The sequence below is a fragment of the Pteropus alecto genome, unplaced genomic scaffold (genome assembly GCF_000325575.1).
Source record: "Pteropus alecto unplaced genomic scaffold, ASM32557v1 scaffold3, whole genome shotgun sequence".
Taxonomy (NCBI): Eukaryota; Metazoa; Chordata; class Mammalia; order Chiroptera; family Pteropodidae; genus Pteropus; species Pteropus alecto.
This window is the reverse complement of record NW_006442484.1, coordinates 56,496,364-56,509,438: the sequence shown is the minus strand read 5'-3', so window position 1 is coordinate 56,509,438 and position 13,075 is coordinate 56,496,364. Positions and strand designations below refer to the sequence as shown.

The following is a 13,075-nucleotide window of genomic DNA, read 5'->3' as shown; positions in this document are numbered from 1 at the left end:
TTTTGAAGTTGCCATGTCATTTACTCGTTCCTTTCTTGAGAGTTGGGCTGGTAGGAACAACCTAGCAGGCAGAAAGTAGTGAAACCACTGTGGCGTGAGTTGTTCTGGCTGAGACCATTCCAGTATGAGGGGGAGAATGCCAGAGTACACAGTGGAATGCATCCTGTGTGCATTTTCCTAACAAATAACTGACAAAGTGAACTGTGAAAATTTGGGGAGGGAGAGAGAGAATTTAAATAGTGGTGGTGAATGCCATCCTCCATGCACATCCTGAGCATTTGCCCAGTCCTTACGGATTTGCTGCTTCCCCAGGCATGTTTTTCCTGTCTCTCTGTCACACTGAAAGCCCCTTGATGCACTAAGCATTTAAAGATACATATTATTTGTTCTAAACTCAAGCTGACAAGTTCATCTGATAAACAAAAGTGTATATCAACATGGTTTACCCAGCCTGATAAACAAAAGTGTATATCAACATTGGAAGAAAAGCTGGCCATATTGTCTCCTCTGAGAGAGGTGTGTCTGTCTTCAGCATGGCACACACCTAGGAAGTTTTAAGCAGGGAATTTTGATTATGTGGAATTTTCATCTTAATAGCATTATGTGATGGGACAGTCCTGTATCTCAAAAAGACTTGAGGGGATGGCCAAGCACAGAGAATGGCAGAAGAATGAACTGTCTACCTTGGCACTCAAGTGTTACTTTCCTCGTATTTGGCCCCAAGGCCCAGAGTTGGCACTGGGAGACAGAGGAGATGACTTCTTCTCCCTTGGATCAACCCCATTTCCTGGGTGTGCTTTGGGTCTTGAGGACTTGTCAGCTTTTGAGCTCCCCTTTACAAATGTAGGTAACTTGCGGGGAGACTGATTTTAAGCCTCTCAGAGGACACCTGAGTTATTAGTGAACACTTAAGGAAGTTTAGTTGACTTCCCAGCTCAGAGCAAGAGAAGCGAGGCCTTCTTGGGATTTGAGGCTCCTGGATGTCTGGGGATGTCAGGGAAAGATGAAAAGTATAGTAGATGCCTCCTTATCCAGCTGACTGCTGGCTGGGAAATTAAGAAACATTTCTTCACCATTTTCCCCCTTTTGAAGTAATTATGTTTTAATAATATATCTTCTATTTATACTGATATATGTATTTATAGAATGATGTGATGTATTTTCTTCAAAATAACTTAGTTTGGGGGCCAGAGGAGTAGGGAGAATATAGATGAAATAAGAGTATTCATGAATAGATCATTATTAAAACTGTGACAGGTACATGAGGATTCAAGAAGTTCAAGTTAAAAACATGCAAAATTCAGAGCCAGTTTAGAGTATTTAAAGAGTACAGAATTGTGTATAAATACTGGAATAGGAAGTATTGTTCCCATTATTTTTTGTTTTAATAGAGAGCTTTTGGGAAATATGTTTAAGAGAATATTATATTATATATAGATATTCTTAGTAGACTATAAATGTTTGTCTGCTGCCGTTATAACACACTAAGCTTTTTTCTTTTTTCCTTTTTTTTTCTTCCTTCCTTACCTTCTTTCTTTCTCCATCTCTCTTTCTTTCTTTCAGCTAATTATATGTATTTAAATTTATGTCCATAGGGTTCACCACAGGGGGTGGTGCTGATTTCTTTCAGGTTGGAGAGAAAGACATGAAGGGGATCTAGGCTTCCCTTTGCTCTTCCATCTTTGCAGTCTTGAGTAATAATAGAATTACCATGTGCTGAGTGCATATATTTCAGGTCCTGTGCTAAGCACCTTATAAACATCATTTTATTTGAATAAATAGTTTCAACATGATTTTTGAAGGTAAATATTCTTATCTCCATTTTACAGTTGAGAAAACCAAGGTTTAGAAGTCAAGTACTTTGTTCAAGGCCACAGAGAAAATGAGGTTTGGAATTTAAATCTAGAATTGTGTGACTCTAAAAACCCATTCATTATAGAAGTCACTTCACCTCTTTTGAGTTTTCTGATCTGTGAAATAGGATATGAGGGCATTCCAACTGGGACTTTCAACACCCTTTGAGTGCCTGTCATATATCCCCTTGCCTGGACAGCTGCTCATTCAGTTGTAAAGAACAGCCTCCCTAAGCAGAAGATTTTTCTTAGGTCTAGGTATGTAAGTAGCCAGGGTTCTAAATAAAACCCTCCAGACAAGGTCTTCAGAGGTGCAGGTGTGAAATGAGAAAATAGGGGTAGATGACAGCTAAGGTCCCTTCCAGCTTTAATGTTTGATGTTCCTGTGGTTTCCTCATGTTTCCTGGTTTGTCAGAAAATTAAAAAGTTAAAGACTCATCCTGGAAGTAGTATCAGAGTCAAAAGTGTACAGTAGTCACATTTTTCTTTTTTAAGTATATGATAGTAAGCTACCAGCTAAGCAGCTGCTTAACAGATGGGATAGAGGGATGGAGCGGGAGCGAGAGGAAGGAGTAAGAATACCAAGGGTTTTAATAACGGCTTAAGTTCAAAGCTGGAGGTTTCTTACGCCTCTGCCACAATCACCAGATTTTTTCCACCAAGCAGCTGCCAGTATAACAGTGGTGAGGGAATATAGTAGTGGGAGTGCAGCTGCATTCTTAGAACCATGATTGTTTATACCCCTGTTCACTAAGCTAACCCTTGATAGTTTATGGAAAGGACCGGGAACTCAGGATCCTCCAGTGGGTGAAATATCCCAGCTGTTAGCAGAGCCCACAGGACATGGAGTCACATCCAGCTGGCTTAGAAATGGACAACAGCAGAGATTTCCCTGCAGAGGCAGGAAGTTTATGGAACTGCTCAGGTGATGGCTCATTCTGAGTGGCCAGAGCAGTCCAGGTTATCACTTTGTGACATGTGGCACCTGGGGATACCAACCATTTTCATGTATTTCTAATACAGTTTACACTGATATAATTCAGTTGCTTTGAATCTCTGCTATTGCAGAGTATGTAAAGTGAAAAAAACTTCCAGATGTTTTCTCTGAACAAATAATAACTTTGATTACCTAAACCTAACAAAGATAGAACAAAAAAGAAAATTATGGACCAATTTCACTGATGAATATAAATATAAAAATACTAAATAAAATATTAGGGATCAGAATTAAATACTACATACTACATTAAGAAAATAGGATTTATTTTCCTATTTCCTATGACCAAGTAGGATTTATTCTAGATTACAAGAGTAGATCATGACTAGGTAATCGATTAATATAATTCAATATGTAAATAGATATAAGGAGACAAAACATATGCTTATCTCCATGCTGAACAGGTCTGAAAAAAATCCAACACCCATCCCTGATTAAAAAAAAAAATTCAATAAAATAGGCAGTGATGGATACCTCCCTAACATATTAAAATATACATCTCTTAGTTGTAGGGATAGTATCTTACTTCATTGGGAAAACATCAGTAAGTCAGAACCATGGCAAGGATGTCCATTATCGCCATTGCTATATAGCATTGTATTGGTGATATTGGCCATTTTAGACAAAAGAAAATCATCAGAAGCCTAAGAATTAAAAACAACATCATAAAGATAATCGACTTTTCCTGAATTTTAATGTGATCCCAATAAAATCATAATTTGTTTTCTGGAGTTCTACAAATTGATTCTGAAATTCACATGAAAAATAAACATGCAAGAATTGTAAGGAAACTCATAAAAAAGTAGAGCAATGAGATGGGACTATCCCTACTAGATAAACTACAAGCCTTCCAAAATTAAACTTTGTTCAAGGGTTCAGGCTTATGAAGAGAAAGACCAATGGGAAAGAAGAGAAAGATCTAGAAGTAAACCCAGATGCATATGGAAATTTATATGATGGCAACTCAAAGTACTGAGGAAAATATGAACTTTTATTAAATGTTGTTTTTCCAGGGTAGCCTTGGAAAAAAGTTAAAATTGGACCCATACTTCACATTAAACATAAGAATAAACTTCAGATGTTTTAGAGATTTAAAAGTAAAAACAATGAAACCATTTGAGAGCTAGGGGAAAAAAGTGGGTGAGCTCCTTTATAATCTGTCAGTAAGGAAAGGCTTTCTAATACGAGGGGAAATCCAGGAATAAAAAGAGAAAGGACTGATAAATCTGAATATATAAAACGCCTTTGTAGAATCTGTGCTGAGCATTATGTGAGATAGGTTGACAGGCATAGTTTTTGCCTGCGGGCCTTTAACTCTAAACAAAAATGGAATCTTTCTGGAGTGTGACCTCTGAGAACAGGTCCATCTTGTTTTCCACTCTAATACTTGGGCCTAGGACATTGTCTCACCTTGACTTAGTGCCTCATAAGTGTATGCTACATGAATAAATCAGGGAACACTATATGTAATGAATAAATAGTGCTACTGTGTCTGAGTCTTCTGATTAACAAGGATAAGGACTAATACTCCCAATGAGTCTGGATTGATATCCATTATTACTTTAGAATAGCAGATATTCATTAAAGTCCCTAACAGCACTTCTGTTCGTTTGATGTCTCTCACCTGGGATCTTATGTAAATGGGGTTTCTGATTCAGTTATCATCAGATTAGGACCTGAAATTTTGCATTTTCAACAAGCTCCCAAGTGGCAGGGTGCTGCTAGTCCAGGGACCACACTGTGAATCACAAGGCTTTAAGACAAATAAGTACAGGGCTAATAAGAAGAATCTTGTCTACAGAATTTGAGAAACCCCGAAATTCCCTTGTGGCTCAATGCAACTCTATGAATTAATGGAAAATTTCAGAAATGCTGTTTGTTTATTTTAGGCAAGAACTGAGTATAGTTTTTCTATAGTGTTAACAATTTGTTAGCATTTTCCAGAGCTTTGGGAACTGAGCTATTCTTTATAGATTCTCAAGTGGAAAGCCTGTAGGGAAGTTTTGGAAGGTCTGGTAGGTAGGGGGGATACACAGTCTATCGACTTGACTTTGAAGTGTAACCAGTAGGTAAATACACCAGAGGAAATGATGGCTGTTAACCATACACTTCCTGTTACAGGCTCAGTCAGGGAATATTCAGAGCACTGTGATGTTAGACAAACAGAAGGAGCTTGACAGCAAAGTCAGAAATGTGAAGGATAAAGTTATGGTGAGTACTGACTAAATATATACATGTATTGTATAACTTTTTGCAGAGAAAAAAAGGTTTCAGTTGCTCTGATGTAAAAGTAACTGATTTCAGTTCTTTAAGTAGTTGAGAAGAAAAGTTTTGCTGAAGTTCCAAACCTTAACTAAACAAATTGGTAAAATCAATGAGCAGATATGGCCTCTCTCGTGACTTCCAAACATTGAGCTTATCTTATTCTTCCTTGTAGTGTTGTGCTCTGTCGACTTTGCCCCATCACCCAATAAACTAGACGTTGCTGCTCTAAATAGCCTTTTTTTATCTGTACCTCTCAAATGGATTCCTGGGGTTACACATTACCCCAGGAAAAACATGGCCCATCCTCCTCAAGCATTGGTTTTATTCTAAGACTTGGAAAGGGAGCAAAAACATTTCATTGAAAGAAGTTCTAATACATTTCTGATTAGGATAAGACATCCAGAACAATTTTTATATAAACTTGCAAGACATTTATGGAAACAGAAGGCTGCTTTAGTGCCCTTGGTGGTACATGGTCACTCCCCTCTATTGTGAGGGCTATTTGGGAGGAAAAGGTGAGGAAGCCTACTTTATGCCACACCTGTATCTGTGGAAAAGGCCTTCCAGTTGAGGCGAGTGATCTCCCATGGGTCTCTGGGCCAGTGGCCGTGACTTATGGACTTCAGACAGCATCTTTCCAAACTCCGCAATTTTTTTTTTTTTTTAGGCGAGGCAACCCTTGGTTGACCTCACAGATTGCAAGGACCTTGTCAGCTTACAATCCTTTATTTTTTATTTTTTATGCCTGCAGCACCTGGTCTTCCTAGGTGGTCTCGCATCCAAGTACTAACCAGGCCTGACCCTACTTAGCTTCCGAAATCAGACGGGATCGGGCTTGTTCAGGGACGTAGACAAAACTCTGCATTCTTTGAAGCAACTTTTATCTCACAGCCTTTTAGGGAAACACTTTGTTAAAGTAGATGTCAGTGGGCCCAGTCTGGAAATAGCCATATATTTTTTTGCTAAAATGTTTGTTATATATACTTATTAACAATACAGAAATTGTTTAATGTATGCGATTAGGATTTTGCAAGTCTAGTCTGTCTTGGAGCAGGATTGTTTCTATGGTTTTCTGGAAAATCTTTCCTAAACTCTTTGGAGGCTGATCAGTAGATAACCTGGTTATATCTTTATTTGTAGTGTATAGAGCATGAAATCAAGACCCTAGAAGATTTACAAGATGAATATGACTTTAAATGCAAAACCTCACAAAACAGAGGTAAGAGTTAACACTTAAAGCAGTGCTCATTGGCTGTAATTTTTTCTGTCTACACTAGGTAACAAAGACAAATATTCCTTCATAATTGCCAGATATTTTATGACTCTGAATTGCTAGTCTTGGCTTCTTGATGACCCAAGCCAAGATTTCTTAGCCTCAATACTGTTGACATTTTGGGCTAGATAATTCGTGTGTGTGTGTGTGTGTGTGTGTGTGTGTGTGTGTGTGTCCGTCCGTCCGTCCGTCCTGTGTATTATAGGGTGTTTAGCAGCATCTCTGACTTCTGCCCACTAGATGGCAATAAAACTATCCCTTCATCCCTAGTGATGACAATTGAAACTGCCCCTAGACATTGCCAGGTGTTCCCTGGAGGACAAAATCACTGATGACTACTAGTTATTTGTTATTTTATTTATGGTGCCAAGCCCACTGATTGACAGAGACTAATAGATATGTGGAGTTGCCCTGCCCTAATACCTACAGCTGCTTAAAACATTCTAGCTCCATGTGTATACAGATAACTCTCACCATTTTTCTCATGTATTAAAGCATGTATCACTCTATTTTGTTGTTGTTTGTTTTTAATGATGATGGCAACTGAAAATAACCCAAAAGTGTGCATTGTGTGGAACATATAAGGTACTGCTGTAACCCTAGCAGTCATTTGGAGGATAACATGGTTAATATTGGAGAGATAATTAGTATGATTTGGGTGAAAGGAATGAGAGAAAGTCTTATTATTTTCTATCATCTACTTCTCTTTTAAAGCTACAGGTATGCTTTGTTTTTTTATCTGAAGTTTTTTATTTTGTCACTTATATTAATTTAGGTCATATTCTGACAGTGACTTAAGAACCAGACAGTACTATTTCCAATTTAGATAGGTCATTGAAAACAAGTACTTTGTTCCAGTGTGTCTAGTTTTTATACTTAGAATATTTTTCTTTTTCAATAAAGATTGAAGAAGACCCAACTTTGACTTATCACTAGACAGCATTTGGATCATATTTCTCCTAAATGTATGTGAATCCTGGCTTTAGTTGGTCTTGTCTTCTTTTACATTTATGTAATGTGCTGTCTTTCACAGAACACGAAACCAATGGTGTGGCAAAGAATGACCAGAAACAGGAACAGATGTTACTCCACAAGATGTATTTAATGCTCGACAATAAGAGAAAGGTAGTGATTCACTTTCCAGAAAAACATGTCACTTTTGTCACAGATTGTAAATAATGGACTTGAACTTTAGAATAGAGGAAAAATTATTTTTATAAACACTCGGCTTAGAGCCACAGTTGAGATGAAAGAATATTTGCTTTGCTTGAAAAATAATGTGTTAAAATTCAGTGATTGAAGATGAATTTATTTCACTTTGTTTCTTCCTCTCCCTTTAGGAAGTAGTTCACAAAATAATAGAGTTGTTGAATATCACTGAACTTACCCAGAAAGCCCTGATTAACGATGAACTGGTGGAATGGAAGCAAAGACAGCAGAGTGCTTGTATTGGGGGACCTCCCAACGCTTGCCTTGATCAGTTGCAGAACTGGTAAGATTCTCCAAAGCGGAAAATTGGGAGCTGACAGGTTAACCATTTAAACTCATAAAGTGTACATTCGAGCTGCATTAGTTGAATGGACCTGTCAAAACTCTGGTTTAGAGTTTGACGTAGTCCAGCTTCTTCTTGCTCCAGAAACACTCACTTGGAAAGCACAGCGTTATTCACACCCATGGCTGTGTTCAGCCGTGTTCTGCTTAGGTTGGAGCACTCTTCTCCCTGCTATACATGTACCGTAGGATGCATCATTTGACTGTGCCAAAACGCCAGTGACGTGGTTATCACGTAACACATTTAACAAATTGAATCCTAATGTTTTATTAAAAACAAAATAGCTTGAGGCATTTTCTAGGATTACATGAAATAATAGTTTGTCATGGGCCAGTCATTCAGCCATCCACCTAGTAAACACTTATTAAATGCTGTATGCCAGGAATTGGGTTAGTTAGGATCTGGGGGGCAAAACCAGGATTACATTGAAATAATAGTTTGTCGTGGGCCAGTCATTTAGCCATCCACCCAGTAAATGCTGTATGCCGGGTATTGGGCTAGGATCTGAGGGGCAAAAGGATGAGTCAATCTTGGTCCTCTCCCATAGAGGGAGCTCTCACTGTGGAGGCAGAAGATAGCTGTGGTAGTGATTCTGTGCAGCAAAATGTTGCTGGTGCTTTTAACAGAGGTCCCTCCCAAGTTTTGTGGAGGGCAAAGGCAGGAGCCACCAGGAAAAGTTTCCAAGAGGAATTACGCTTGCACCGACTCTTGAGTGAATAGGAGTGCTTCATGTAGACCAGTGAGGAGAACAGCGCAGATGGAGGCGCAGAGGTGAGGGGAGGCTGGGTACGAGCCGGGCCAGCAGTACTGCATATTGGAGGCTGGAGAGTGGGGTGCCAGGGAGGGCAGGAAAAGCAGAACTGGCAAGAGACTGGGGCCCAGTCGTGGAGGTTCGCACATCATGCTGGGAAGGGGACTTTATTCACTGGGCCCTGGTGAGCCAGGTAGGCTTTTTATTTAAGTAAAGGTTTATTTCTCTGATTTTTTATTCAGAAAGGTCACTCTGGCAGCAGTCTGGAGGATGGAATAGAGGTAGAAAGGTCACCAGCTGGGCTACAATGAGCATATAGGTATAATCTAGGGGCGGGCTGACTGGGGATCAAGTTGCAGGGCGGGGGAGACCCAGACGGAAGAGGTAGAATCAGAGGGGATGTGAAGGAATGTGACCTGGAACAATTCCCAAGGGCCCAAGGACAAGAGATCTCCTGAGATGATTTTCTGAATTGCTAGTTTTTTAAAAAAGAATTCATAGTTTATTTGTAGCCATTTGTTTTTGTTCTGGGAACTGCCTGCCTGTATCCCAGATTTCTTGTGGGTCAGAATAGAGCTTCCTAGCCCAGTGTACCCAGTGTGCTTTGAGAGGCACTGGCCCCCAGACCTTCCAGGCCCAGGAAGGGCCTGGGCTGCCTGTAGCCCCATAGTGGTCGCTTTAGGCCACAAGGACCCTCTGCCAGAGGCACAAATGCCATCCCCCATCCCCTACTGTGCTGTACCCATAGTGTCATTTTCTGGTGTCCATGACTGAAACAAAGCTGGGAAGCATTGGGTGGGAACTTCTCAGGAACATGCCTACCCCACCATCATCCTGCCTTCTCATTTCATGGCCAAGGGCTGCTCCCTCTGTGTTTGGAACTGGATTCAAAGAATAAAACAAACACAAAGTAAAAGAGATGTCTTTCATTGGGGAGATGCAAATAAAATGACACTTTCATAGCCTGACTTGTTTCAGAGGCTGCATCACCGTTGGCAATTTACGGTGAGGAAGGAAGAACCTGAAAGCAGTCGCTATGTTTCCTCCTTGGCTTATATTTTGAGTGTCTAGATTGAGCATATTGTCTTTTTTCAGATCAGTGAAACAGTAGCCTTCATTTCCACCGCTTCTCCTAGCCAGGCCTAGCACCGTCTCTGCATCACTTCCGCAGCCTCTGGGCTGCTCACTACTTGCTGTCCTGATATAAAATTTTAAGGGGCTCCTCACTGCCTCCTGCATCACCTCTGATGGTGTCTGCCTTGCGGTTTGTCCCCTGCCTCTGCCCTCCTCTTCACCTTGTCCCTTTAAATCCCAGTTACCTTACAGGTCAGTCGAAGTCACAGATCTCCTAGAAGCCTCTACCCCTACCAGTCAATCTCTCCTTAAGCCATTTTAGTAGTATGCAGAGGACTTTGAACTGGGCTGTAATCGGTCAGTGAGTTTTTTCTCCCCAGATAACAACTTCTTAACACCAAGACGAGCCTTGTTCTCCATTTCTTCCTGCAGTAAGCAGTGCGACCACATAGATAATGGCGTGTTGGTTTCCGTGATTCCCTTTAATCCAGGCTGCTTTGAGACTGTTGCTGATTGAGACCCCTGCGCTTTGTACCTTTCTAGGTTCACCATAGTTGCAGAGAGTCTGCAGCAGGTTCGTCAGCAGCTTAAAAAGCTTGAGGAATTGGAACAGAAATTCACCTATGATCTCGACCCCATCACAAAAAACAAACAAGCCTTATGGGACCGCACCTTCAGCCTTTTCCAGCAGCTCATTCAGAGGTAACTTGAGGGAGATTTATTTGCACCTGTTGTAGTATTTTACCCAGAGGAAAATTTTATGGTAATTCAAATAATTTAGGAGGTTTTGATGGGTTATGTATACTTTTTTATAGCGAATCAGCAGTTTCTGAATGTCTCGTTGATGCCAATGGCCCTTCATTCTTGTGGCTGGGTACTGGTACATTGTACTCCTTCTCTTTCCTTGTAGCTAGGCTGTGCTGAGACCTGTCACATTTAACCTCATGATATTGATCCTCTCTTTCTGTGACCTCATCTCATTTCAGCCTTTCAAATCCGGTCTCCTGAAGTCTTACCAAGTAGCCTCCACATGGTCCCCTTCTCAGCCCCTAGTCCCTATGTCCTGGCGCTGTCCCAGAGCAGAGTTCTGTCTGGTTCTTTGTCATTTGCTAATCCAAGTGGAGCCTCCTCAGCTGGACACTCCTGTCCTGCCCCCACTGCTTGGCCATAGCTGGCTGTCGCAGAGGTAGCTTCCACACATGCTCCATATTCAGGCAGACTTGACCTTGTGCCTGTCCTATACATTTACTTTTCCATGCCTCTCCTAGCAATATTTCCTACCCCTCAGAGCCTTCTTTTCTTGTACCCGTTTTCCAAATTATATCATCCTGAAAGTTTCAGCTTATATCTCATCATGAAATCGTCCCAGAGTTCCCAAACAGATGTTACCTCCTTTCCAGATCTGCATGATTCATCCTGTAGTCCTCTCCCATTCTGGACTTCATTATATAGCTGTCTTCATATTTCTGTTACCTTTGTTATAAATTGGAAAGACGACATGCTTCTGTTGTCCTCTCTCCTTGTACAGTGTCTTGTCCACATGATAAGTGTTCCAAATATGAGACTGAGCAGAAGACTAGAGTTTTTATTGCAAGAGTTTTTTTAATGCTAACTTGACATAAAAATGTTTTTGGTTCCCTGTGGCTAATGTCCAAACAAAATTGCCTAGATATTAGAGTTTGAAATAATGAAAGACATTTACTTGTGTTTTAGAGAGCAAATTTGATTCTTCGTGCAGAATTATAAATGACTGTGATCCCATTCAGGATTTTCATTGTTGAAGAGTGTCACAGATCACTGTAATTACTCTGTTTTTGTTGATTGCAAATTAGATTAGAATATTTCTTTACTGACAAACTAGAAGACCTCACTTTATTCATTCAGCTTGTTAGAATCTTTCCAACTATCTAGGTTGTACCCTCCTACCCACTTTCCTCATAAGGAAAAATACATTTTTGCTGCCTCAACCTTAATGGAAATGCTAATCTATCTACACTTTGCTGGATATTTACAGCTCATTTGTGGTGGAAAGACAGCCTTGCATGCCAACTCATCCTCAGAGGCCATTGGTTTTGAAGACTGGGGTACAATTCACTGTGAAGTTGAGGTAATAAAGAAAACATGTAACCCCTTCCACTTCCTATCACATAGTTCACACCTTCATAGCACTATTATGTGTTTTAAAGGGGATAATTTTGCAGTAGGTATCTTAATATGAATTCTTATTTAGAATATGAGTCTCTTCCATATTCAGAATAGAACTAAAACAGATACATATGCAGAAACAGATACAGAAACACACCTTAATTTTTTCCAGCTGTAAATGTAATGCATGTTCATTGTAAAAAGGAATCAGAATTGCAGAAATCATATGGTAGAGAATAAAAGTTTCCAGTAGACTCATCTCTTTTTGAGCATAAGCTCATGACCTGAGCTTTATATAGCCCCAAAACTATGTGCAGTGTATGTGAATATCGACATATATTTTTCTGGTGGGTGGTATCATAGCTTTCATCAGACTTTCCAGGTTGTCTGTGATCTAAATATCTGTAGACCATCACAGCCTAGTGTCACGTCTCTCAGAATTTTGTCCATGTCTACACAAATATAAAAATAAATATATTTGTATATTTATTTATGCATATATATTTGAGTACACCTGTATTTAAACATAGACACACACACACACACATATACACACACAAATTTATGTGACATAAAGTATTTCATTTTAAAAAACTAGGCTTTTACTGTGTATATTGTTTTTAGTCTCTTTTTCTCCTTGGTAGTAAACTGTGGAAATGTTTCCACGTGAGAACATAGGGCTTTACTTTGTTCTGATTGGCAACATTCATTTAGCTGTTCCTCTAAGGATGAGCAGCTGGACTCTGAAAGTTGCACTTGCCTTCAGAACTGTCGTAGTCCCATTTTCTGGGGTGCTCCCCAGTTAAGTCCACTGGTGTTACAGTGCCACACTCAAGCATGCATGGGGTCCTAGAACTCACAGCTGGAAGGGGCACTAGAAATCCGATGCCATCCGCCTGCCGCACTAAGGAGAGCAGACCAGAGACTTGAGGGGCTCGTCCCCAAGGCCTCCAGCCTTGTGGAGCAGAGCCACGCCCGAGCCCGGCTCTCCACACCGCCCTGGAGTGATTACGGATGTGACTCCCATTCCTGGTTATGAGTGATAGTTTTTATTTTCTCCCAACAGGAAAAACAGGAGATACAAATTTTAGTAAAAGTACTATTTGCTATTTTTTACCCATCTAATTGGCCAAACATAGAAGTTTTGCTGAAACCCAGTGTCAGT

General features: G+C 40.2%; 1 protein-coding gene across 2 annotated transcripts in view; it reads left to right on the top strand.

Moving 5' to 3' along the window:
* Positions 1 to 13,075, top strand: part of STAT1 (signal transducer and activator of transcription 1) — a 36,655-nt gene that overhangs the window by 5,532 nt on the left and 18,048 nt on the right. For both annotated transcript variants that reach the window (XM_006921294.3, XM_025039323.1), the window contains exons 5-10: positions 4,972 to 5,061; positions 6,256 to 6,334; positions 7,422 to 7,513; positions 7,729 to 7,880; positions 10,309 to 10,467; positions 11,780 to 11,872. In XM_006921294.3, the coding sequence (XP_006921356.1) occupies positions 4,972 to 5,061; positions 6,256 to 6,334; positions 7,422 to 7,513; positions 7,729 to 7,880; positions 10,309 to 10,467; positions 11,780 to 11,872 (665 nt within the window). The remainder of the gene's footprint in view (positions 1 to 4,971; positions 5,062 to 6,255; positions 6,335 to 7,421; positions 7,514 to 7,728; positions 7,881 to 10,308; positions 10,468 to 11,779; positions 11,873 to 13,075) is intronic.